The sequence below is a fragment of the Cryptomeria japonica genome, chromosome 1, assembly GCF_030272615.1.
Source record: "Cryptomeria japonica chromosome 1, Sugi_1.0, whole genome shotgun sequence".
Lineage (NCBI taxonomy): Eukaryota > Viridiplantae > Streptophyta > Pinopsida > Cupressales > Cupressaceae > Cryptomeria > Cryptomeria japonica.
Window position 1 is genome coordinate 670,012,259 of NC_081405.1, and position 26,450 is coordinate 670,038,708.

At 35.7% G+C, this 26,450-nt stretch overlaps 1 protein-coding gene across 5 annotated transcripts in view; it reads left to right on the forward strand.

The window, feature by feature from the left end:
- LOC131045391 (calmodulin-interacting protein 111) overlaps positions 1-26,450 on the forward strand; it is a 72,915-nt gene that overhangs the window by 20,312 nt on the left and 26,153 nt on the right. For all 5 annotated transcript variants that reach the window (XM_057978974.2, XM_057978975.2, XM_057978973.2 and 2 more), the window contains 3 exons: positions 15,349-15,556; positions 24,607-25,130; positions 25,588-26,014. In XM_057978974.2, the coding sequence (XP_057834957.2) occupies positions 15,349-15,556; positions 24,607-25,130; positions 25,588-26,014 (1,159 nt within the window). The remainder of the gene's footprint in view (positions 1-15,348; positions 15,557-24,606; positions 25,131-25,587; positions 26,015-26,450) is intronic.

Genomic DNA, 26,450 nt, shown 5'->3' on the forward strand with positions numbered 1-26,450 from the left:
CACCTGGATCAGATTGCTGTACCATGCTTGTCTGTTAGGCTAAAGGCCAACATATCACTACACAAGGAAAAGTCAGAGACAACCATTACTTGCCATTAAGGGAGATCCAACTCCTTTCCAAGGGAAATCCCACAGATCAGGGTCAGACTGAGCTTTGCTAGGGTTAGCACTAAGGGGACTCCATCAACCCTACACATATATCAGGATGGAAGCATTACAAAAGGGACAGGAATCAGTCTGATTCCCATCTGCTCAGATATCTCACCCACATAGGATTGCCCTGGGGTAAGGAAGTATTCAAATCAGAAATTAATGCTGCTGGCTGTAAGTGTCTCATTATCTTGCAAACCACTAGTTATCATACAAGCCTTCTACAGTGTAAAGTGGGCTTTCCTGATATTGTACTTTAATTTTCTGTTAATTACTGATAAATGTAGCACCAAAATTACTGTTAATCAATGCCTCTCATTGGATATGTTATGGACTGTAAATTTTAAATATAATTCTATTTTAACTGTGAAAAAATTATGTTTCTATGAATTTTGACTAAATTACTTAATTTGGTCAAGTCTTTGTGCACCTAGACAGCAAGGGGTTATAACATTTTAGTCACTCTTACTGAGTTTACTCCATGTTTTAGAGTTTCTCCAGCTATAAGGCCTTGTGTTTCAGTGTGTATGAGTTTCATTGCATCTTGTTTACTTTGTAATGCTCTCATTTCTATGTTGCAGGTCCAATGAACAAGAAAGCAATGCATGATTAACCATTTGTTAGTGGTAGAATAATGTTTTTGGAGCTTTTTATAAGGTCTACTTTCACAGTATCAGTAATTGACAGGAGTGTGAGATGGATACCTTCCTTGTGCATGGGAGACTGTGGGGAGTTAGGGAGGATACTGCACCGCAATATCTCACCCAAAGTTTTAGGACTTGGACTCGGCAGACCAATATAGGAATTGGACTCGGGACTTGGTAAAAAACTAGAGATAGGACTCGACAAAGAAGAATGCCGTAATGTTACAAAAAAAATAAAAAAATAAGGCATTTAGATAACATAAGAGCCTAATGTGATTATCAATTTGTCATAATTCAGGCATTACACGTCATATGATCTTTAAACACTCAATATTTGAAATTTCATCATTCATACTCATAATTTCAAACTTTTAAATGTATAACAACATCATAAGTTTATAAATGTTTACATTTAATGATATGTCAAAATGAGAAAAACAGCCAAATACAATCTACATCTTCCTCTTTCCTCTTGTAATGTAACTCAATTTTTCAGGCCTTGAAATATAAGGTGCTACGCTATCTAAATGATGATGAAGTGTTTCTTCAAAACTGTCTTCGTCCTCCATTGCATCCAATCATAGATGAACTGCTCACTGAAAACTCGGCGAGTAGTAAAAAACTCGCGAGTTTTTACGACTTTTACTCGCCATAAGTTTTTGGGATAAACTCGGTGAGTTTCTATAAAGAACTCAGCTGCATTAAAAAAAGAGGCCCAAACATGTCAAAAAATAATCTTTTTTTTTCCAAGTCAGTCTCATTTTCTTCATCAAAATATATACATGAAATATAACATTTAAGTGACTTATACTTTAAGTTATATTTCATGTATATATTGGCAGGATGTTTGAGAGTGGATTTAGATCTCTAGGATTTATAATGCAAATTCTAGGTTTTAGAAGATCTTTTAAATTTTCAGACAGTCAAATTTCAATAATCAGTATGCTCCTATCAACATTCTCTCGCTCTCTCGATCTCACTCACTTTATCTGCCCCGAATTTTAGACCTATCTATCTCCCTATCACTCTTCCTCTATCCCCCTCTCTACCACTCTCCATTTCACTCTCTCCTCTCTCCCCCAAGATCTAGACCTATCTCTCTACCCTCTCTTTCTCATCCTTAGACCCCCGCGAGGGGTGCTACCCTCAACCTAATTTTATTTTGCAGATACTTGGTAGCAAAGTTGGGGTGGAAATACCCAAATCTCAAAACATTTGCCCTTAGAATCTTACGTTAACCTTGTAGTTCATCCAGTTGTGAGCGCAATTGGAGCTTGTTTGAGGCCATCCACACGAAAATGAGCAAGTTAGCGCAAAAACGCCTCTATGACCTTGTCTTTGTGCAATATAATCTTCGGTTGCGCATACGGAAGGTAGAGGAAGCACCAGTTGGTCCAATTGACTTGGATGATATAGATCCTTATAGTGATTGGACATCACAGGAGCAGCCTCCATTGTTTTCAGAGGATGACATCTCTGATTTGGAGAGGTAGGCTATGGAGGAGGAGGGGTTGGATTTGGTTTCACACTGGATGGACTCATGTGAAACACCCTCCACCTTTCTAGTTCGAAGGTGAAGGTTGTATTGAACAAAGACAAGATCATTGAGGCGCTGCTGGGTCAACTTGTTTCTCTTCTTTGTGTGAATGTTCTTAAATAAGCTCCAATTGTGGTCACACCTAGAAGCACTGCATGGCTGGGACAAAATACGATTGGCAATCTTTTGAAGATTAGGCGTGCCAACACCATAAATCTACAAAAAATCATTTAGAAATATAAGAATTAAGTAAAAAATATAAGAATTGAGTTTCTAATTTTTTCTTGTAGTATTGAACCAAATTTTTTACTTGGTTGTTTTTTTGCTCCTATCAATTGTGTGAGATGAAGAAAAGAGTCTCCCCTTCGCACCCTTGTAGACATTGAATAGATAAAAACTAAAATTAAATCAAATATAGAAAATTAGTTATTATGTATGTAAATTGCATGTTTGTAGATAGTCAATATTGCCAAATTCATAAATAAGCTATTGCGAATCTCACCTCCAACTCATCAAGAACTTTGTCTCTCAAGTTAGATCAGGCGCCATCTTATTGACACGTGCAATAACACCTGCCATGACCTCCTCATCAGCCTTATATGTATCTAGAGAAGTAGAATTTTGGGTACAAGAATTAGGCCAAGACATGTATCAACTGGTGGAGTTGATTTGTCTATCTATGATCAATGATGCACCAAATGATTTCATGTTTTATCTTGTTTCCGCTATAGTAATGTGAAATGTCACATCCCGTTTAATTAGCCTAGTTTTATTATTGAATTATTGTGTATTAATTGTTAAGCAAATGGTTAGGAAAGCTGATTGGAGTATGTTAAGTGTACTAATGACACTCTCTTAGGTTAGAGAGAGAGCATCATCGATTAAAAGGTTCTAGTTGGTGAAAGGTAACCTATCATGATGGGATCGATTCACACACGCTTAGACTCATGTAGCTAGGTTGCATGTGTGTGATTAGGGTTAAATTTTGGGTTTCTGCATAGGATTAGTGGTATTATGTGTGTGTGTGTCTATAGATTGAGAATGAAACCTCTTTATATAATTCTAGGTTACTTAATTAATTAGGAGAGCTCATGCAAGTATTAGGTCAAGAACCGAACTTAACACAAGAGCGTGCTATCCGCAATATGTAGATATCTTTCAAATTCCATCTAAATAGATGTCAAACTAAATGGGAATCAGTGTGAGAATACAAATAGCATTCTTTTTTATTTAAATATTATTTTACTAAAAATAATTTAAAAATAATATTATTAAAAAATGATTATATTTAATAGACATTATAACCTGTTTTTATTTTATTTAAAAAAGAAAAAATTAAAGAAACCAAAATATTAAAAAACAAATACTACTAAAAGCATGTATTACCTTATGAAGTAAATAAACTTCTCCCCTTCACGTGCCTGAAGATGTTCAGACAATCTGCATGTGAAGTTAACGTGGAGGAGCTGGAAAAAGATTGAGGAATCTGGCTACGCCTAGTTTTACACTTGCCAATTACATTAGGCTGGAAAAAAATAGAGAGGAAAATATATAGTTTCTGGAGACTCTAAAACAAAGGGGCTGGAGGGAATGAAAAGAGGGCAGAAGCAGGGCATACAAAAATGTTTGGGGCCAAGCTGATCAAATGCCAATGCCATATATTGATTGCAACGCCATGGATTCTCCAGGCAAGGAACTGCCTATTATGTATTGCAGGAGGCACCCATGCATTTGGAGAAGGCAATCAAGAGGTTTTCTTGAGGACTTAGCTGATTGCATGTATGTTGAGTCTTTCTTTAATTGTTAGTATAATTCTATTAAGATCATGGTTGTTTGCTTGACCTTTATTATTGTTCTGTTTGGTAACCATTAAAGGATTCCAAATCTTTCATCTCATTTTTCTGGAAATGCATTCTTTGGCCCAATCGATTGGTATGCTTCACAGAGGTAGGGTTCCATTGTTATTAGTGGATACATTAAGTGAAATCTTTGACCAAAAATTCCAACTCATCCTTAGTTAAGAGAATGACTAATTGCAGGCATCAAATTTAGGTTGTAAAGTCAAGTGGTAGGTTAGTTTAAATCCGCCTTTTCCTCTCTTCCTCAGTAACACTTGTTAACCTCTTTAAGTGCATTATATGCAATGTCTCTGGCAAACATGCCTATGACTTCCTTTTCATTCAATCTTGAGGTTTAGACATCACCAAATTAATATCATATAATTTGGCACTTCACAGTACATATGAGAGATGTGTTAGCAGCACTGAAATACTATTAGCTTATTAATTGTTATTTGGACTTTGCTATCCATTGATAGATTCCATCCTCTACTTCAAATGAAATGTCATAAATACAGCCTTACTAACATATTCCCTGAGAAAATAATCAGGCTTTGTTATTTAAAATAAAAGTGATCTAATTATTATAGAATGCTTCTGCACTCCTTATTCTATAAGCACCTCATATTTGAATTCATTTTAATCTTTTCCTACCAAGTGAGTTCAATTATTTCAATTAATTATGAGCATTGAAAACCCTCTGCATGGGTTCTATAATTCTATTCATATATCTCTATAGGAAAGGATATCAGACCAGGAATATTAATTTTTCTTTCTTCTTTTAACTTTTAAGGAAGAACAAATTTCATAAAAGGAAGAAAAAATTAAATTAATGAAATTCAGACATGACTGAAATACATAAAATTATAATGGATTCCAAGATTGACAAATACAACATAAAGGTTTACTTAACTACTTAGAATATCATGAAGTTGGTAATTACTACTTCAATCAATTTCTTGAACACATTTTAAGCAAGAATCCATCCTTTTTGTAGTGCCAAATGCATTAATGTCAAGCTTGAGTTGATCTTTAAGAAACTAAAACGGTGTTCCTGTTGCTTTACATTTTGAAGAATATTTTAGTCTAGGTTTGAATAAAAGGAGAAATTTAAGACAGATGAGCAAAGTTGAATTGATATTTCATTGAGATCTTCAAATGGATCTGTATCATTGCTTTCTATCAATCACTCATTTGCTTTAGTGCACACTAGAGGGTTTAAAATTAATTTTGTAGTAATTTCTGATTAAATTATATATAGAGGGTTAGATACAGGTTTCATTGCCACTTCGTTGTGGCCAATGAACTTAACCAGCATGTGGGTGTAGATGATATATACTCAGTTCTGGAGTGGTATTTCTCCCAGCATCACTAGAGAAATCAACCTTTTGAGTATACAATAATTACACATGTTTTGAGTAACCAATATGTTATTAAGATTGAGTTGGCTTAATTAAAACATCTTTACAAAGTTTATAGATATCTAAAATTTTTAAAACTATTTTGTTGAGAAACCAGCATTTGGATGAAGTAGTGTGCAGGCTTGCAGGAAAATCTGCTCGCATATGTTTGAGTTTCTTGCAAAACTATTTAAGGATTTTTATTCCTTATCTTTTCCCCTTTCCGAAACATATTGAACTTTCGATTTTGGCCAAGGCATGTGGAAGTTATGATGGTTTAAGCACTGTCCTGTTTCACTGAAATCAGCAAAATGAAAATTGTCAAGTACTGAAGATACCTAATTTCAATAGGCATGAGAGTATTACAAGGAAATTTAGAGAGTCCATTAGTTAGTTTTAACCCTCCACCAATTTTAGAAGGGTTATATACTTGGGAAATAGCAAGTAAACATGTTAAACCCCCATGTCTTATGTAAGAACCTCAAGAGGCCCTCAACCTTGACACTGTAGTTTAGTTGAACCTGTTGCGTTTTTTGTGTTTGTTCTATGCATTCTTTTAAAAGCAGCAAATATATTCTAACCATTACAAGATCAAAAAGCAAACATAGGAAAGCGCTGGAAATAACCTCTTATTCAGAGATTAACTGATCAAACCCTTGTTACATTTGTTCACCCTTCATTTACCCTGAGTACATAAGAAACCATAAAAGATCAATACCTCCTTATTTTTATTTATTTATTTTTATTGCTCCATATGCAAAAATCGCAGCCCTTAGAAGATTGGCGCTATTTCCCAGGCAGCCGTACAGCCACAATGAATCCCTCCTGTGGGCGCCTTGGTTGTTCCCTGTCTGCTGCTGCAACCACACACTGATAGAAATAACAATGCTTCTCTGTCTAATACGCACAACCTTGGTCCCTGAATGAAACCAACTGGAAGAGCAAGATCAACTGATATTTCACAGCCTTTGATGCTGCTGCACAAGAATCCCACGTTTTCCTGTACCGATACCTCTGATCACTGCAGAAGAATCTTCTGTTGAAACCCTTGGCCAAAAACTCCTCTCAGAGCTCCCAAAACAAAATATCAAAACTCAGCATAAAAGAAAGAAGACCTAAAATCTTCTTTAATCTTCTCCTTTAGGGTTGGCGCGATTTCCAAGAAAGTGCGATTTGGCTTGCAAAATGTTTTTAACTTTAATTATTTTATTTTGACATTTCAATAGTCAAAATATAAATAATTGTTCTCCTTTTAATACAAAACTGGCCCCATCTGATGAGAAATAGACCCTCACTTAAGTTATGACTTAAAGTGACTTTTAAAACATTAAAACATTAAAATTCGCCATTTAATATTTAATTACAAATAATCAAATATTAATATCTCTCTAAGTATCCATCAGAAAAGCCTGTTGTCTGAACTGGAGACTGCCAAACCATAATCTGTCCTTGCCCGGCCTATTGGCTAAAAATAGCATGACTGCTAAAAATAGAAAGTTTCTCAAACGGAGTCCTGGAGACCTCAAACGAAGACTAGACCTGGAGTGCTTGCTCTGAAGATGGTCAATCAAACTCTGGAGGACCCTCTACCCAACCTCATCAGCGTACGAGGGTCAGTAATAGGCTAATCTACTCAGCTGACAGATGTCAACTAGAAGGGGACATCACATCTTATATCCGGTTAGTATTGAATGGATTAGAGTGACTTTTGGAATTGGAACTGTTTTCTTGGTTAACTACCTAGTAAATATTTTTGCCTTGGCATAGAATATTTGAGCTACTACGAGTATGGGCTTATCTAGTGTATAGTGCATTATCCATCTTTTATAATTTCAAGATGACATAGTGAGATGATTGGTACATTCTATGCTTAAACATTAGTCACGTTGATTTATATGCATATGTGTGCTACTTGATCCCACAATATGTTTATCAATAGGCATGCGCATTATATATACATTACATGAGCATATAGGTATGCTAGCTTAATAGTTAATAGTGATTCACATAATGGATTAAATTCCATCATGCATGTGACCACACCTTGCTAGACCATTTGTGATGGGTCGGGCTCTCTAGTGGAGTAGCATGGGGAAGCTTATTGCTAAGTGGCAGGGTGGATATCACCTTGACGACGCTCTCTCTCTCTCTCTCTCTCTCTCAGGTAATGATGGAGGGAAATGGTAGATGTTCGGTGATGCAAGTGATAATATAATCACCTATCTTGTGACCTACTGATTGACATAGCATATAACTCTATAGATTGTTATTCTGCTCATGCAAATTCTGGGTGTGTCATCATGAAGAGTGTTGCAGTATCTATAACATAAAATGTTGTATTTTAAAATTATGCCAAATATGGTAAATGCACTCGTAGGAAGGGAATAGAGGAGGGTTTGCAATGCAAGTGTTAGTGCATTTTCCCATCCTACGAGCAATTGATTGATAGACTAGAAGATTCCTATAGATTACTTACTATTCTCTTGCAGATTTGAGTGTAATTCATGATGATGTATGTGAGTACTTGTAACATAAAAATATTTGTTTCTTATAGTTATGCTAAGTGTGGAAAATGGAACTGTACAAATTGTAATGTTTAGAGAATGGTTTTATGAATGTTCTTGAAAAGAAATAAAAATCAGCCATTAAATAATTCTTTTGAATTTGGATTACTTATGTCTTACTCATTAATTACCATAGGTTATTAGTGATTATGGGGTGTATGTTACATGAAATGGCCTCTTTGGCCCTATCCATGGCCTCATAAATGAAACGCATTGACATGCCCTCTTCATCCACCATACGAAGAAACCTAATCAAAGTTTCTGTCACCTAAAAAAATGAAAACAAATTTTAAATTATTACAAAATTATTTTCTAAAAAAAAAGAAAAACTTCTCATCAAGAACTTTGTCTCTCAAGTCACAATCAAGCGCCATCTTATTGATGCATGCAATAACACCTGGCATGACCTCCTCATCATCCTTATATGTATTAGAGAAGTAGAAATTTGGGTTTAAGAAGTAGGCCAAGGCATGTATTAGTTGGTGGAGTTGGTTTGTCCATCTACGATCAATGATGTGCCAAATGATTTCATATCTTCTCTTGTTTCCGCCATAGTAATGTGAAATGGCCTCTTTGGTCTTATCAATGGCCTCATAAATGAAACCCATTGACATGCCTTCTCCATCCACCATACGAAGAACCCTAACCAAAGTTTCTGTCACCTAAACAATTGAAAACAAATTTTAAATTATTACAAAATTAACCCCTCAAAAAAATAGAAAATAGATTATCTTGTATAAAGTTTATGTTTCTGTTTGTAACTTACCCTGGTCATCTCTTCTCCATTTTTGTTGAATGTGTCATAAAAAACTATACTTAAATCTTCTCCCCTTTAACTTTTTTCAAAAACGAAGACTTCAACCAAGCATCAGACAAAACATTTGCTTGAGATGAGGAATGGCACCAACAATGCTATGCAATGTGAGGAAATGGCTAGCAAATTGTCACGTTTTCTCATTAAATAAAGGATCGAAGTATGGTTGTAGATAAATTTGGTAACATTTTTAACATCTTCAACCACACTTTTCACCCATCCAATCTTCCCAATGTCTTCTAACAACAAGTCCAAACAATGTGCAACACAAGGTGTCCATGAAATTGTAGGATGCCTCTCCATAAGCAATCTACCTGCAACTACATATGCAATTGTGTTGTCCGTGATAACTTGGACAACATTCTCAACAACCACCTCTTGGATAACCCTGTCTAATAAATTGCATAAAGTCTTAGCATTTTTGATTTCATGGGAGGCATCTGCTTCAGGGACACCAATGCACCATTAGAAGCCACTAAAAAAATTAGTAGAGTCCTATTTTGTCCATCTGTCCATCCATCCGATAAGATGCTGCAGCCTTTTCTCCGCCAAAATGTTTTTTGATCATCAACTACAAGCCATGTATTTTTTATGGCTTCCTTTGGCAATGGCCAACTCAAATCTCTAGCTGTTGGGGTCTTAAATTCTTTACTTGCAATTGTCAATGCATTCACCAAATCTTCCCAATATGGGCTGTTTGTGACATTGAAAGGTAAAATACCAAAAATTGCTGCTGCCGTCATAGCCTCTTGATGTTTTTCTTTATTCCAATTGGTACCTTCAAGTGAAGGTTTTGCTCTTGGAACATTGCGGGGAATAGAGTAATTTGGTGTTGATGAAAGAATCTGGCTAGAGTAGAAAAAAAAACCCTTAAGACTCTCACCAAAAAATGAACCTGGATGACGGATGCTTGGACTTGGGCCACCAAGGGGATTTGATGGTGTAGAAGTGCATACATTCTAAGTCGTCATTTCTATTGGTGCTTCCTTTGCCTTTTGCTTTTCTTCTTTTCTCAACTCATACTTAGCAAGAAGGCCTTCATCTCTCTAACCATCTCTAGATTCAATGCACCACATATCTCCATATTTTGTTCAAGTATTTTGGCAAGGTGGTATTTTAATCTATTACTTCCTCTTGTCATCCATTTACTGCATTTAGTACAAGTGACCTCACCTTTTTTATTTCCCAGTATCACACATTTCCATGTAGGGCCTCTTCTACATGGTCTTGACCATAGTTTTAAAACTCGTGGACTTGCCACGGACTCGCGAGTCCATGGGAGCCACGAGTCGACTCGTCCATCTGAAAGACTCGCGAGTCTTTTAGATGGACTCGCGCGACCCAGAAAAAAGTCATGCAAGCTTTAAAATTGAGTTTTTAAAATTTTTTTTTGCCTTCGTTTGGCATAATTGATGGAGTGAAAAATAAAAGAAAAATAACACCCGCTACCCCCAAACCCCCGTCAAAAAATATAGGGGGAAACTGCGCCGATGGAAGTAAGGAAAATTTAACCTCCGAGTCTGATTAGGCTCCATATAACAGCATAATTAGCATTGAAGAAATCTTGGTATTATACATTTTAGAGTTGAAAGTTTGAACCTATGAGTATGTGACATGTGTAATGTTTCAATTATGGCTCTTATGTTCTCTAAATGCATTAATTTCTTTATGTGTTTTTGTAAAACTACGGTTTTTTTTTTGCCAAGTCCTCGGCAAGTCTTTCACAAGTCTTTCACGAGTCCGAGTCCGAGTCCAAATTTTTGGTTTGCCGAGTCCGTGGCGAGTCCGAGTTTTTAAACTTTGCTCTATTCAGCTTGCTGAAAAAAGAATTTATATTTTTCAGCATCTCTAGACCTCCCCTCTTCTCCAATGTACTTATCGTGATATTGACAGACCACTTAGAATCCAATTGAAGCCACATATCTTGCCTAAAGAGAAATTAACAGAGTATGCCTACACAAACCCAAAATTAAAAAAATTGTGTGCCATCTGACCTGTTAACAGACCCAGCGACATCGTTACTGTCTTTTCAAAGATTGACCGATTTTCCTGTGGACATTTGCAAATTATAAGAATTAGAGATGCTTAGCCTAATTCCTTGAGGGAGATGTTCTTGTTGCCAGAGCATCTTCTCAAAAAGCTAGTCCTTTGAAGTAATAAATTTCAGATTAATCATTTCTTGCTTTTAACCTAAAAATACAATACATCCACAAGATCTGTCAGCTAAAGAAGAGTCAAGACTTTCAATAAATTGGTCAATTCTTATTAACTTAATTTCAACCTAGGAAGGTAGGTGACATCATAGTTTGAGGACTCATCGAGTTTTTCCAAAGACTTGCAGGACTCGCAAGTCCTTAGGACTTGGGACTTGCTCACTCGACTCACCAAGGACTCGCGAGTCGACTCCTAGAGAGTCTCTGCCAAAACATGCCAAGTACTGGCATGAGACTTGGCCGAGTCCTAATGCAGGACTCTTGTGTCTGGCTGGGACGTCCAGCAGCTTTAAAAATTGGGTTTTAATTTTTTTGCACTTTCTTGTCCAAAACAGGTCTGCATAGCGAAATAGGGTTGGAATAAGAGGAGAAGAGGAACATATGAGATCAAAAACTCGCAAAGTCCCACAATTAATCTAACCCCCTGAGAGGGCCCCCCTTTCTATAGTTCTAATTGATATGCGCTTGTGATTTTTATTCTCTTTTTCTTTTTGTGTTTTCTTCAAATGAAAATCAAAAAAATCTTCAAAAACATGGGGAAATGCTGGCAAAAAAAATTCCATTTCCCTTCACAACATATTTCCTAATATTTTTAGCTTGTTTTTTAATTCTATTTTTTTTCAAATGACTGATTAACGTTTTTTTTGCTGATTTTTTGCAAAACCCTACTGATTTTTTATTTGTTCATGTGGAAGCAGCAATGTTAACTTCAAAGTCAAGACCAAAGTTTAAAAACTCGGACTCGCCACGGACTCGGCAAACCAAAAATTTGGACTAGGACTCGGACTCGGACTCGTAAAAGACTCGGCAAAAAAAAAAACCGTAGTTTTACAAAAAAACATAAAGAAATTAATGCATTTAGAGAACATAAGAGCCATAATTGAAACATTACACATGTCACATACGCATAATTTCAAACTTTCAACTCTAAAATGTATAATACCAAGATTTCTTCAATGCTAATTATGCTGTTATATGGAGCCTAATCAGACTCGGAGGTTAAATTTTCCCTACTTCCATCGGCACAGTTTCCCCCTATATTTTTTGACGGAGGTTTGGGGGCAGCGAGTGTTATTTTTCTTTTATTTTTCACTCCCTCAGTTATGCCAAATGAAGGCAATTTTTTTTTTTAAAACTCAATTTTAAAGCTTGCATGACTTTTTTTCTGGGTCGCGCGAGTCCATCTGAAAGACTCGTGAGTCCGTGCAAAAGACTCGCGCGAGTCCTTGCAAAAGACTCGCGAGTCTTTCAGATGGACTCGTTGGCGAGTTGACTCGTGGCTCCCATGGACTCGCGAGTCCGTGGTGAGTCCACGAGTTTTAAAACTATGGAATAGAGCATCTAAGAGCAATGTACCTATGACCAAAGTGAGAATTATCGATGCCTTGAATTTTGTTCAGCGGTCACAATATGGAAGATCATGGAGGGGAAAATGGGGTGAGTACCAAACTTCCACATAATGATGGCACAAGAAACGGATATTTTGACATCAACATGTTTAGAGAGCATACAAAAATAATTGTCTCTAAGCAGTTCTACTCCTACTCCAGAATCCAGGTATGGGCTTCTGAATTAACAGCTATAAAGAAGAGATGAGCTCCTAGTGAGAGGAAAAGAAGTATCTTGATGGTATATCCAGAAACTGGTACTAAATGCATTGTTTTTGTAAAGTGGTAAGAGCAAAATAATTCTTAATCAACCTAGAATTTGCTTGTGATCATACTACAAAGAGGACTGAAGTATAATGACCTCAAATAAGCATACAAAGTTACCATCTCAACAACCCACCTTTTGTATGTGAGGTTAGCATTGGTATTGGCTGCATCTGGTTACTGTAAGTAAAAGGCTATGACGTTTTATCTTCACAATGCTGACCTTCAAACTGTGTGTGTCATTCAATGAATTGGATATGTTAATCTGCTTTTAAAAACTTATTACTAGATGAGTCAACTACAATGTTGGCAGAAAATATAAAATGGTAATGGAGTACCAAAGGGGAGGTAACTACCTAGGCACCCATGGTTTTTTGAAATCAACTCCATCTCATGGATACAAAGTTACAAAAGAATTGTGTGAAAGGCGGCATTATTTTACTTCTATGGTGCTATGAAGGGCCATACCTCCTCTTCGTCTACAGTTAACTATCTAAGCCTTTTGTTTATTTGCTTCTCAATGATGGTAGCAATAAGGGAAATACAACCACAAGCGTGATGATTCTTCTTGAAACCTGCTTGTCTTTTTAAGCCCAAAGCTTTGCTTTCTCTGCCCATTTGGAAATGTAATTATCAATGCGGTGATGAAGAGTCTAGACAAAGTTTGTCCTGCTCCATTCTGATTCCATATTTAAAATCAAACAGCCTTAATAATATGGGTTGCCAATTTCAGTAAACCTGTTAGAGATGATTAATTAAATGGATTTTCTAAATGGGCAAAGCAGAGCTTCTGGACTGTATTTAAAGGTTCATCTATGATCTTCTCAATATCTTGGATTTTGTGGGAATGGAGCTTGAAAATTTCTAGGAAAAGCATGTGGTTGCTGGATAAGTGGTAGGTAAAAGGCTTGGGATTGACATGGATAGAGTGTTGATCAGGGACATCATAAAGAAAAGTTGCATGGTTAAGTCGGTTGGTGGGTTCTATAATGAAGCCTACTTCTTATGTAGGAAATCCCACCAAAATGTTTTGAGACTAGCTGTAAGCTGGTGGGGGGTTTCCCTTTCTTTGTTAAAGAGATATTGGGACTTCTTTTACCAAGAATACATTGAATATACTCTTTGAAATACATTTGTTTTGGTTGGTCCTGCATCATAATATAAGTAACTCTTTATTTGGGTCTGTTCTTCTGTTTGAGTTGTAATAAGAGCTTTCAGAAAAAATGCCATATTTATGAGGAGTAGGACAAGATGTGTGTATAGAATGAAGGAAATAATTCAATCTTGAGTATCAAATGGCTTGGGAAAAGAAGAATGCTTGTACAATTGGGATTTTGGACACCATAAATGGTCACATTGGAAAATAATAGATTAATAAGTGGTTCACCGTTTGTATAAATACGAGGGTAGTCATTATGACTCAAGAAGAGATTACAACATGATTCATTAGAGGAGATGTGTTGTGGGACATTGAGGATCAAGAACGTTTGAAACAAGAGACCTATTGAGTAGAAGCCTAGAACCTAATCAACAATACCATGTCCTCCAATAAATGTAATCAACTTGATAAACTAGAATACAAATAGAGCTTTATATTGTTTATGATGACCGTTTCTTGAGACTTCCAAATATTTGTCATAATGACTGATCAGAGAACCCACAGAAGCCTGATGGAATTCCACATCCTCGTGAATCGTGATCAATTGAGGCAAAGGCATGGTCTCTAATATTTATCAATTTGTGCATAAATAAAATTATGTTGTATTGACAATGATATCGATTGCAAAGTTGGAACTTTACAGTACATTTTGGGATGAGCTTCCTTTCAAGCTTTGGGATTATGTTAATCATTGAAGAAAGTGATATTATAAAGATGAATGTTTTAGAAATGTAGGTATAAGGTCAATATTAGGATTGATAAGTCTTGGAATGAAGCGTTAAGCTCAACTGTAGGTCGTTTAACTGTGATGAAGCATATTACTGTAAAGTCATTTCTTTATTTTCGCTTGAAGGGCTTTCACTAGGACACATTTGATTTTGCTTTGGGATTTCTATACTCCCATTTTGGTCAAGTCAATATATTGATGCATGCATACTTGTGAGGATAATAGAATTTCCTGTTTAACACATTTTTTTCTTTCATAGCTTATGTTCTTAACAAGAAGATAACCGTTTCATATTTTATGCATATCAAATGCTTCACTTTTTCCAAGATATTCTTAGTGCTAGATTGGTTGTTCTGATTTCCATATCTTTAGATTCCATATCTGTCTATTCATTTTATATTTATACAGATGCCAATTTTGTGTATGACATGTGATCCATATTGCAAAAGCATTAAAGCTCTTATACCATACTCTTTTAGATCTTTTCACAAGTTACTTATTGTTTGATTGATATCTGTCTAAGAAAGCAGAATAAAATAATGTTAAGCCTAAGGCTTAATTGTTGGACTCTTATTTACCCTTCTAATCTTTGGGATTTTCAATTGTTTTCGTGCTATATGCTACACACAAGATAACACTGCCTTTTAAAGGTCTTTATAGATGAACTGGATGCAATTGCCCCAGCACGCAAGGATGGAAGTGAAGACCTCTCCCAGCGAATGGTGGCAGCACTGTTGGCTTTGATAGATGGAGTAGATAAAAATCATCGGATTCTTGTGATTGCAGCAACAAATCGTCCTGAATGTATTGATCCTGCATTGAGGCGACCTGGACGACTTGATCGTGAATTTGAAATTGGTATGCTTGTATTAAGTTATTTATAGACTTTTTTACAGATATTTACTATTGAAAATGAATTGACAACCTGGATTATTGACAAAGGTCAACATGAAATTGCATGTGGTAAAAATGGTATGCAGCCACTCTAAAACCTGCAATAGTAGTTCTAAACCTTATGAATCTGAACCTGAAAAATAAAGAAATCTGGGTTAGAGAAACCGGAATTGCGAACTAGAATCTTAACAGCTCAAAAACATGAAACTGGAACTGTTGGAATGCTTGAAACTGTTGTAAATTTTAAAATTTAAGACCCGTGCAATTCAAAATCTAGAAGTGAAAAAACCTAGAAGAAATCTAAATCTGAACTTATATTTATTTTATATCTTTTGGAAGCCAGGAAAAAAATGTCTTAAGTATTATTGAAAAAACTAGATCTTATAGATTACAGAAGGGAGCTTTTTTGAGAAGGTTTGGACATTGCTTCAGGTCATCCAAGAAGAGTATGGTCCTTGCCAAGGCTTGAAATGGTCTGAAATCTGTGCACAGGACTTGCTTATCTGAAAATGTGCTTGTCGACCAAATTTTTTCTTATATTTTTTAATGGGGAATGACTTCCAATGAACCCACAGAATTGATCATAGTGTACGAACAAGGTGTTTAAAACAGAACTTAATAGACACTACTGATTGAAAAAAATTTAACAAAAATGTTATGCAACAAAAATTAAACATATAGCGGAATTGAAATGGAATGCATCATAAATCATGCAGATTTTGAATTGTGCAAACACAGTAAACAAAAAATAGGCAGATAACTCTGTAAAGGCAGTGTCAATTTATTCATTAAATTTTATGAATAAATAGTACATGTAAGAAAAACTACCTATAATCACTTGGTGCTCAAGTCAACATGACTAACCCCCTAAACTGATGATATAGTAATTAAAAAATCTGAAATGTAAACAAAAGTGCATGATAAACCCTAAGTTACTGAATCAGAATCAGGGATGGGTATGGCCTGTATGGTACAGGACTACAAGATTCTGGTACAACCATAGCTGCAAAAATCTATTGGGGTAAAAGTTGGCAAACCTAAAGTATTAAGTTCTTTTTTTCATAAAATTGGGAAAAAAATTGGATTCCTAAAAAACATAGAAACAAGCAAAAAAAACAGAAAAAATTGCAGTTTTTAAAAATTAAAGGCATTTTAATAGCATAGATATAGGGAGTAAATAAAAAATGAGAGTTTAGCCAACGAAACATAGAACATATCTTTATTCAAATTTTCTGCTGCTTTGAAATTTGAACCTTTTTACTAATAAGCGGAAAATGTATCATAGAAGAGCAGTGATATTATTAAAATCAAGATATAAGGAAATTTTCTTGTCCACCATTTTGTACTTCGAAATTTGTCAAATTGGACTCAGAAAACCTCAATCATGAAGATAGGTGTGATTTAAAACAATCGAATGTTTCCCTACAACATTGGTTGAAAACCTAGTTTGACAAAACAAATTGCCTATCAAAGATAAATTTGATTAAGAACAGTAAAAAATAGCATGTTATTTGCAACTTTTAAAGGGAAAATCATTAGAAGAATGTTATGATTTATTCATAAAATTGTGAAACCTCATGATTTGCAAATTTTACAATTAATCACAATTTTTACTTTGGATACAACAATCTTTTTGGTTGGGCCGAGTATGTGCTAGGCATATGGGTTAAAAAAACATATAAATTTCATAAATATATACATATTTGCAGCCTAAAAATTAGGTGATGAATTACCATAAAATTTGTAGCCACTAAGCATTCTATCACATTAAATTCATTGTTTTCCATTCAAATAGGAAACAAGAATGTTTCTATAGAAGGATTCCTTTACCATAGTTATTTATACAACTGTAACAATAAATGTGTCTTTAACCATTATATCAACACTACCACACAAGCTTTACGAATGTGAAGTCGTGAGATACTCATAGAAATACAAATAGAAAGAGGTGTGAATGAAGTGGGAAATATTTAGGGTGTCCATTTAATGGGCTTATGCATGTAGTATTTGCATTTATTTAAGCTACATGGATGCCATGTAACCCTTTCTTGACAGACTGTAGAACAATTTTCAGGGCTCCTCATCTTCCAAGAGAACAGAGGGAGACCCACCTTTGTTTTCTACCAATGCTGATCCCACAAGAGGAGCTGCAGCAGGCAAGCTGCAAGAACATGGAACCTTAAATGGTTGTCACTTGAAGGAAAGTCTTCTCTGACCGAAATGTCATGGATGGTGTTACAGGGAGAGGGTGTCAACAGAGCTTATATCCCCTTTGAACATTGGTTTAGGGTATAGCACATCTTTTTGATGGTCAAAGGGTACAGCACATCTTTTGGATGGTCAAAGGGTATAGCACATCTTTTGGATGGTCAAAAGTAAAACTAAATTGGTTCAACACAATGACAATGATGTCTTCTGCCTGGAATCACCTAATTTAGCTGGAATCACCTAGGTATGTGTAGGCATGATTTTTTATGAATCGAGATGAAAAATTCTATGCTCTAGCCAAATCCACAAGTGAATTGATTTCAATTCTGATTCTGGAATGAATCTATATGCAATTGTCTAGATTTTTGATTGATTTGGTTACTTAGATAAATTTGACTTGGAGCACAAATGCAACATGCCAACCCTCAGTAAAATGCCTATACTGATATGATCCTTGCTAGTGATGATAGTGATGGTTGCTTGAATTTTTCCAAAACAAGATATTTCATGATTTGAACCACATGAGAACCTGATTTCAATGAATTGACAGCTCATGCCTATTGTCTTTTGTTGTAGTTTGGCACTCCTTGATTGTGCCTACTACTATCTAGTATAGCTTGACAGTACTTGAATCAAAAAGATCACCCACCCATGATAGAAAAAACTATGTTTCAAGGAATTTCATAATATGGTGACTCGGATAGATTTTGGGGATGGCAACCCAAGTGTGATCTTATAGTTGAAAATTTAATTGTAAACAATGTAAAAGAAATTGTGATTTATCATTTGTGTAAAGTTAAAACATAATCAGTTGAGCGAAAAATGCATTGAAGATTTTGAATGTCAATATATTTTTACTACATTATTGGTTTGTTGGTATTTGCCTTCCGATCTGATTCGGCTAGGGGTGTGATGTCATTTGTGGGTTTGTCTTGAATGAAGTTAGGTGAACTGAATCCAAGATGAATTTTCATGATTTTGGGCAAATGAAGTCTTTTTTTTGCTCACGTTTGCAAGAAATTGGTTTAATGTCACTCAAGAAACTTCTAGGTCAGGGTAATCTTCGCACAAAAAAATAAAATCCCTGTGCAAATGTTCTTTCTTTGCTGAAAAATGTAGCATTTTTTGGCAAAACATAAAAATGCAATCCCTGTCGGAAAGCAACTCTTGAGAATGAAAGGAATCTTCCCAAAATATTTTGAATGATGTCATATCCCCACCTTAGTTACATTTTTCACGCTGTCCTAAGATGAGTTCAGATAAATGTCACCATTGCAATGAGAGGCAATTTGTTTACAAAGTAGAAGAAAGTTAGTCAGAACTGTCTGCCTTTGCAGCATTTAAATAATTATACATTAACAACTACTTTATTATGAATATGTATTAACAAGGAACACACTCAGATCTATTTCAGATCAACAAGTAGCGATTGTATTAAGACTATAGTTATTTCAGCATTTTCCAAAAGCCACGATTAGTTAAGAAATATATTAAGGAAGGCAGTGATTTATTAAGAAGGGACACCACCTGTGGGAAGAGGCAAGAAGTGTGGTGCCTAATCAACCTAATCTATAGGGAGAGAGAGATAAAGAGATTAGCGGAGAGGGAGAGAGAGAGAGAGAGAGAGAGAGAGAGAGAGATTAGGGGAGAGAGAGAGATTAGGGGAGAGAGAGAGAGATCAGGGGAGAGGGGGAGAGAGAGAGAGATTAAGACATCATAGGACCCAAAGTGACCCAATATGGTGTCATAACGGGTTGTATGGTGTCCTAAGGGGTCATAAGGGTTCATGGGACACCATATGACCCCTAAAGACACCATACGACCCCTTATGACACCATATGGTGTCGTTAGGGGTCATATGGTGTCCTAGGACACCATATGACCCCTTAAGACACCAAATTGTGTCGTTATGGGTCATATGGTGTCCTAAGGGGTCATAGGACACAATATGACCCCTTAGGACACAATATGACCCAAAGCGACCCAATATGGTGTCCTAAGGGGTCATATGATGTCTTAAAGGGGTCATATGACACAATATGACCCATAACGATCAAATATGGTGTCTTAAGGGGTCATATGGTGTCCTAAGGGGTTGTAGGACACCATATGACCTCTATGGACACCATAGGACCCCTTATGACACCATATGGTGTCGTTAGAGGTCATATGGTGTCCTAAGGGGTCGTAGGACATAATATGACCCCTTAGGACACCATAGGACCCAAAACGACCCAATATGGTGCCTAATCTATATAATGAAGAACATCATTCAGGAGAAGGGAAAAAAAAAGGAAAAGACAGATCGATCTAGAGCAAATTTGGAATCAAAGTTCATTAAGAAAAATTTGCATTAATATTGGCATTTGACATTCTTTACAGCAGTCTATCTCTGAACATAATTGTGGTATGCATTATGGCTCATAAGTATAATTTAAATAAGAATAATAATAAATAAATATGCCCATTATATGGAGTAATAATAAATATAGGTATATGTTATTTTATATAAATATATATAGACATGAACACACACACACACACACACACACACACACACACATATATATATATATATATATATATATATAATATCAAAACACATACATTTGTAATACATGGAAGACTATTATAATGACCTAGCCTTAAACCTTTCGTCAATGCTTTTAGGAAGGATAGGTTGGTTTGTGTAGGGAGAGGTGGAATAATTCCATCCCAAAATAGGTGAACCCCAAGAGGTGTTATTGACGGGTGTTCATGAAACCCTTGGGCCAAGTGGTGGTATTGATGCGTGTTCATGAAATCCTCGGGCCTATTTGTGGAGAGGGTTTCCAAGCACCCTATGACAGTAAACCCCCATCCTCCATTAAGGTTAGGAAAGAAGTAAGGATAAGGTCTGAATATAATAATTATTGATTGTATTATGAACAATTACTTATCTCTAGCATAAAAAATTGAAATAAAGAATAATGGTGCATAATAATGTATAATGCTGCATGTTAAACAGGCAGTTCTGACTAGGGGACATTACAAATGATTATGTTGACTGTAAAATACAATATAGCGATAATAATAGACCGTAACAATGAAATGTCCCCATTTGGGATATACCTGAATTTTGCCCAAAAATAACAATTCAAACAATGCCACTTTATTTACAAAGTGTATTCTATAAATAAATTATGTAATTTACATCAAGCGTTATGATCATCAATAATTCCTATTGAAAACAAAATATCCTAAATGCATTGATCCATTTCTTGGCATATTTTCAAAAGCTCACCATAGTAGGAATTTAGTGGGAAGGCTTGGTGGGATGCTTGGAGACTGTCCTCACAATTAAGCCCCAAAGCACGGAATGACCAACCGAGTCAATTTGACCCCTTGGCTCACAAGCTAACCAACTTGGGGTGGGCTACTTAATTGAAGGACGCCCAGATATTGGTTCAAACAACTAAGCCCAACAGCGCGGAACGACCAACCAAGTCAATTCAACCCATTGGCCCACAAGCTAACCAGCTTGGGGTGGGCTACTTAATTGGTCAAAAACCGGTATTGCTGAATCATCCTAACGGATTTATTTGTTAATACAATAATATTTGCATACCAGTTACTTTCATTTATATTATAGACTGCTCTTCCTGATTTCTAATTTCGGTTTATTTTTGAATTCTTCACTGATTCATTTCGCTTTATGATTGATGGACTGTTGTTGAATGATTGATATTTGTATGAATGAATTCCTTTGATTGTATGATTTGGGGAATTGTTGAGTGATGATTAAGTGACCGTTGATTAAATGATTAATGAGTAATGATGCAATGAATGCTGGTTTGATATATTGGTGAATGATGATTGAATGAATGCCGATTTGATAAAGTGATTGCTGATTGATTGTTTGCTTGGAATGATGATTGCTTTTGTGGATTCATGAGTGATGATTGATAAGTCCTCCTTGAATGTTTGGAATGATTTTTCCTTTATACTTTATTGGTGGAAGGGTTGCCACCTTTCATACAAATTGAGTCACAACCCTCTATTGCTGCCTTTTGAGAATAATAAATTATTTTCCAAACTGATTTCTCTTGGATGTCATCAAACGAAACCTTCTCCCCTTTATATCACCCAATGTGAGGGAGAAGCACACCCCTCCATCATGCCTTCCTTTTGCAAGGGTCACAACCTTTCACAATTAACCACCCTTTGAAAAGGTCACAACCTTTTCACAATTACTAGCCTTTGAAAGAGTACTACCCTTCATCATTTCTGCCCTTGAAAAGTCAAATTTTTATTTTCATCCCTTTCATTTCTTCTTCCATTAATCCTTCCTTAACTCCTATGCTCCATTCTTTATTCTGTCCCTATCCCCTTTCAAATGAACTTGTCTCCCTTTTATATCTCTTGTTTGAGTGAGTCACAACTAGTCATTGTGTGCCTCTTGACCATTAATTAAACTTAATTAACTTTTATATTTATTATGCTATTTTTATTTATTTATCTATACTTCAATTTTATTATTATTATTATTATTATTTATTATTAAATCCTATTTCAGAAATTGGACATTAGGAACAATAGCCCTCATTTAATCTTTTGCTGATAAAGAAGTGATGACAACAGCTTGTATGACAAAGTTCTTAAAAATTTAAAAAGGATTTATTACTTAATTTATAATTATTTATTTATCAAGGAAATGCCTTTTATGGTTTATTATTTAAATATAGATGTGTGTGTGTGTGTATTTTATATGGATGAACATGAATGCAATTTTTTTGGCCAGATCCATGAATTGAACTTTCAAACTAGGATCCAAACTAAAACCAGCAACTTATTAATATTATATTCAATTTCATGATTACATCAAGTTTCAATCACAACGAGTCAATACCTCAATGAATTAATAATTTACAACAAACATCCTGACATGTTCATTGCTAGACTTGCTAGACGTCTCTAGCTGAAGCTCCTTCAATTGAACACCAACCTTGTTGTGCAAACCAACTTCTCTAGGTTTGTTGTCTCTAGTTAAAAAATGGCCACTTTAAACTTTGAGTCCATCAAATCAATGTCTATTGGTTCTCATGTCTTCTTAAAGACCACACGAGTATTTGAACTTGTTTGTAAAGTTCTTTGCCATCTAGGGGTCAATTGAGTTGGAAATATTAATGTCAATTAGTCTTGGTTGTAGGTGTTTCAATAATAAACTTAGTCATTTTATTTTGTCGAAAATGTCCTTTGAGTCATAAAGTCAGCCATCATTATGTGTCATACTTGAATGTTCATGGCAATCATAAAGTTGAGGTGGTTCGAAGGTCATAGAAATTATGTGCCTAACGCGTAACATTGTTGGTAATGCAAGATTTTTGATCAATTGAGTATTGCAAGGGTTAGCAACATATGGGCAAGGTTTTCAAATGTTTGTGTAGCTAAAAGATGATGGTTTGCAGCCTTGAAAAATAATGTTTATGCATTAATTGTTAGAATTAATAAGGAATAGTTAATTCACCTTGTTTGCAAAACCCATATTCTATAAATTTACTTTTGGTCACATTTGACAAGGATGTTGGTCCCTCAACATACTACATCGACTACTTTGCATATAGTCATAAGATTGATAAAGTAGCATTTGGATATTTATCATACTTAATTCTAGTGATGATGGATAAATATTATTGCAAGTGCAATGTCTCTAGAGGGCTCCCTAGTGTTGGTGTAATTAAAGTGTTGTACTTTGTTTGTTCTTCACCTAGGTTTTAATTACATCACTTAAGCTTACTTAGGGATCACATAGGAAGATTCCCACTTTTGGTGGTATTATCATATTATCACTTTCCACCTCATGTGGAACTTCCACCTTTGGTTGTTTTATCATGTTATCACTTTTCCACCTTAGGTGGGTGATCCACTTTTAGTGGATGTATCACTTTATCATTTTTCCACCTTAAGTGGGTGATAAGATAACACTTTATGTATCATGTCATAAGATTAAGACACTTATCATAATCTTATGCCTTACCATGTTTCACCTTGGTCTATTTAACCAAGGGGTTTCGTGTGTACATTCATCGATTCAATTGCATTCTTGATAGGAATACAGTTTATTCTTGTCACATTGTTTCTCTCTTGTTCTTGTGTTTTCCATTAGGCTGCTAGATCTTGGGTGGCTAACTCCATAGCCAAATTTTACATGGTATCAAAGCTTATAGAGTGCCATTGGTTAGTCTTTTTGAGAGATCTTGGTGCAATTTTGGGGTTTTGTTTTTCCTGGCTTTATATTGCAGGTCAAAATTAAAGCTACAACCCCCACGTGCACAGAGAACCTGCAAAGAACACACCAAACAAGAGCAGCAAACTCGAAAACATGGCTACACAGCCACCCATGCCCCCTGCGTACCCATTAAACACCCCACACACCCCAAACTGCACACTTCATCTCCAGATCCTCTTATGCATTACATTGACCTAGAGGATTAATTTATTATTTATATAATTAAAATATGGCCCTGAAGACATTTTGGGAAAATTGGGTTCAAAAAGCTTGAAATTGATAATGAGATGCAAATTTGGATTTTTTTATTTTGAAAATATGTGCTCTTTTATGGTAATACTTAGATTTTGGAAACAATAATGATTTAGCTAGAATATCAATGGCAAACATTTCTTCAAAATATGGCCTTAAAGGATACATTATGATGATAGAGATAAGAATTTATAAGCAAGTTTTACAATGATTACAGGTAGAGATACTTATTTCAGGTTTAGATTATCAGGCATATAAGTCTTAACATAAAATTTAAATTTTGCAGGTGTGCCCTCTCCAAGGCAAAGAATAGAAATATTTGAGGCCATTCTTTGCCAAATGAATCATTGTCTTACTCAAGCAGATCTTCAGTCTCTGGCAACAAGCACACATGGTTTTGTGGGTGCTGATATAAGTGCTCTGTGTAACGAGGCTGCTATGTCTGCTCTTCGTCGACATATAAACATGCAGGGTTCCTGTAATGTTAAGAAAAGTTATTGTCCACAACTGGAAGCTCCTGGGAACGAGCGTCCTACTGCCACGGAAATCACTTGCGATTCACAAGTTTCTATGACTTCGTCAGATTCTTTGCAGTGTGTAACCGGTCTTCTTTCAGATTTAAGTATTTGCTCAGATAATGATAACAAGCAATTAGAGGATTCTATCTCCATTCGAGATACATGTATGGATGGAAGTTATAAAGTATTGGGAGACGAGAAAGCTAGATTAATGGAAACCTCGCTGCTGAAAATAACAATGGATGACTTTGAAAGAGCAAAAATGAAAGTGAGACCAAGTGCTATGCGAGAGGTAAATATATCACTCAAGTTGGGTCCACTGGCACTCTGAATTGTATGGGACTTGCCTAAAATGTTTTTGTCAAAATATTCTGTTAATTTATATTCTTAGCTTGCCTTTTTAAAAAATAAAAATAAACATTGCTTATGATGACTTTTTATAGCCATCACTGTTGCTAGTAGATTTCACACACATAAGTCAAATAATAAGCATTTGTATATTTAAATTTAATGCATGAAAAGTGTAAATAATTACTTGAAGTTAAAAATGCTGGTTACTTATAGGCCAATATTTCTTTATTATGTTATTTATGCTTTATTACTGATAAATGAGGAATGGGAGCAGGCTTCTTTGATCTATAGTAGTTATGTGTTTTGTGCAAAGAAGTTGTATTTACTTTCTCTCAATTCTATGGTTCAAAATAAGAATATTCAAACTAAAATCTAGTTTCTCTTTCACATTTTCTCAGGTTATATTGGAAATACCCAAGGTGCGCTGGAGTGATATTGGGGGGCAAGCTGAAGTGAAACAACAATTAAAGGAGGCTGTGGAGTGGCCTCAAAAGCATCAGCATGCTTTTCTACGAATCGGAGTTCATCCCCCTTCTGGTGTATTGATGTTTGGTCCTCCAGGTTGCAGTAAAACACTTATGGCCCGTGCTGTAGCTTCAGAGTCAGGTCTTAATTTCCTAGCTGTGAAAGGCCCGGAACTTCTCAGCAAGTGGGTTGGTGAATCTGAAAAAGCTGTGAGGTCATTATTTGCAAAAGCAAGGGCAGCATCTCCCTCCATCATTTTCTTTGATGAGATAGATGGTCTAGCTGTAGCACGTGAACAAGGAAGTGATGGAGTATCTGTTGGTGACAGGGTTATGACCCAGCTACTCGTCGAAATGGATGGTAAAAATGAACTGTTTCCATGTTTCTGCTCAATAGTTTGTACATAGCATTAGGAAATGCTTTTGATATTTTACGTGTAGTCTTCAAATTGAAATTGTATCACGGGCTTGCCCCCCAAAAGATAATGCTTTAGATCTCTTCTGCATTGGCTTTGGAGATTTGCATCTCTTGGTCCTGTGTTGCTTGGTTCAACTTGGTTTTGATGACATTTCCCAGTCCCACCCAATGGACAACAACTCACTAGATCTTACAGTGTGCTAGTATGTGAGCTTTAAATGCTGAATTGTGTAATAACAATTTTTTTTAGATTTTGGCTTGGCGTATTCCAGGCCTTGAATGCACCGACCTGCTTCTTCAGTTTTCCAGGTTGTTATCTTGTCCACAAGAGATGCTCACTGAGCTGGCACTACAGTTTATAACTTATTAGGTTCTTCAG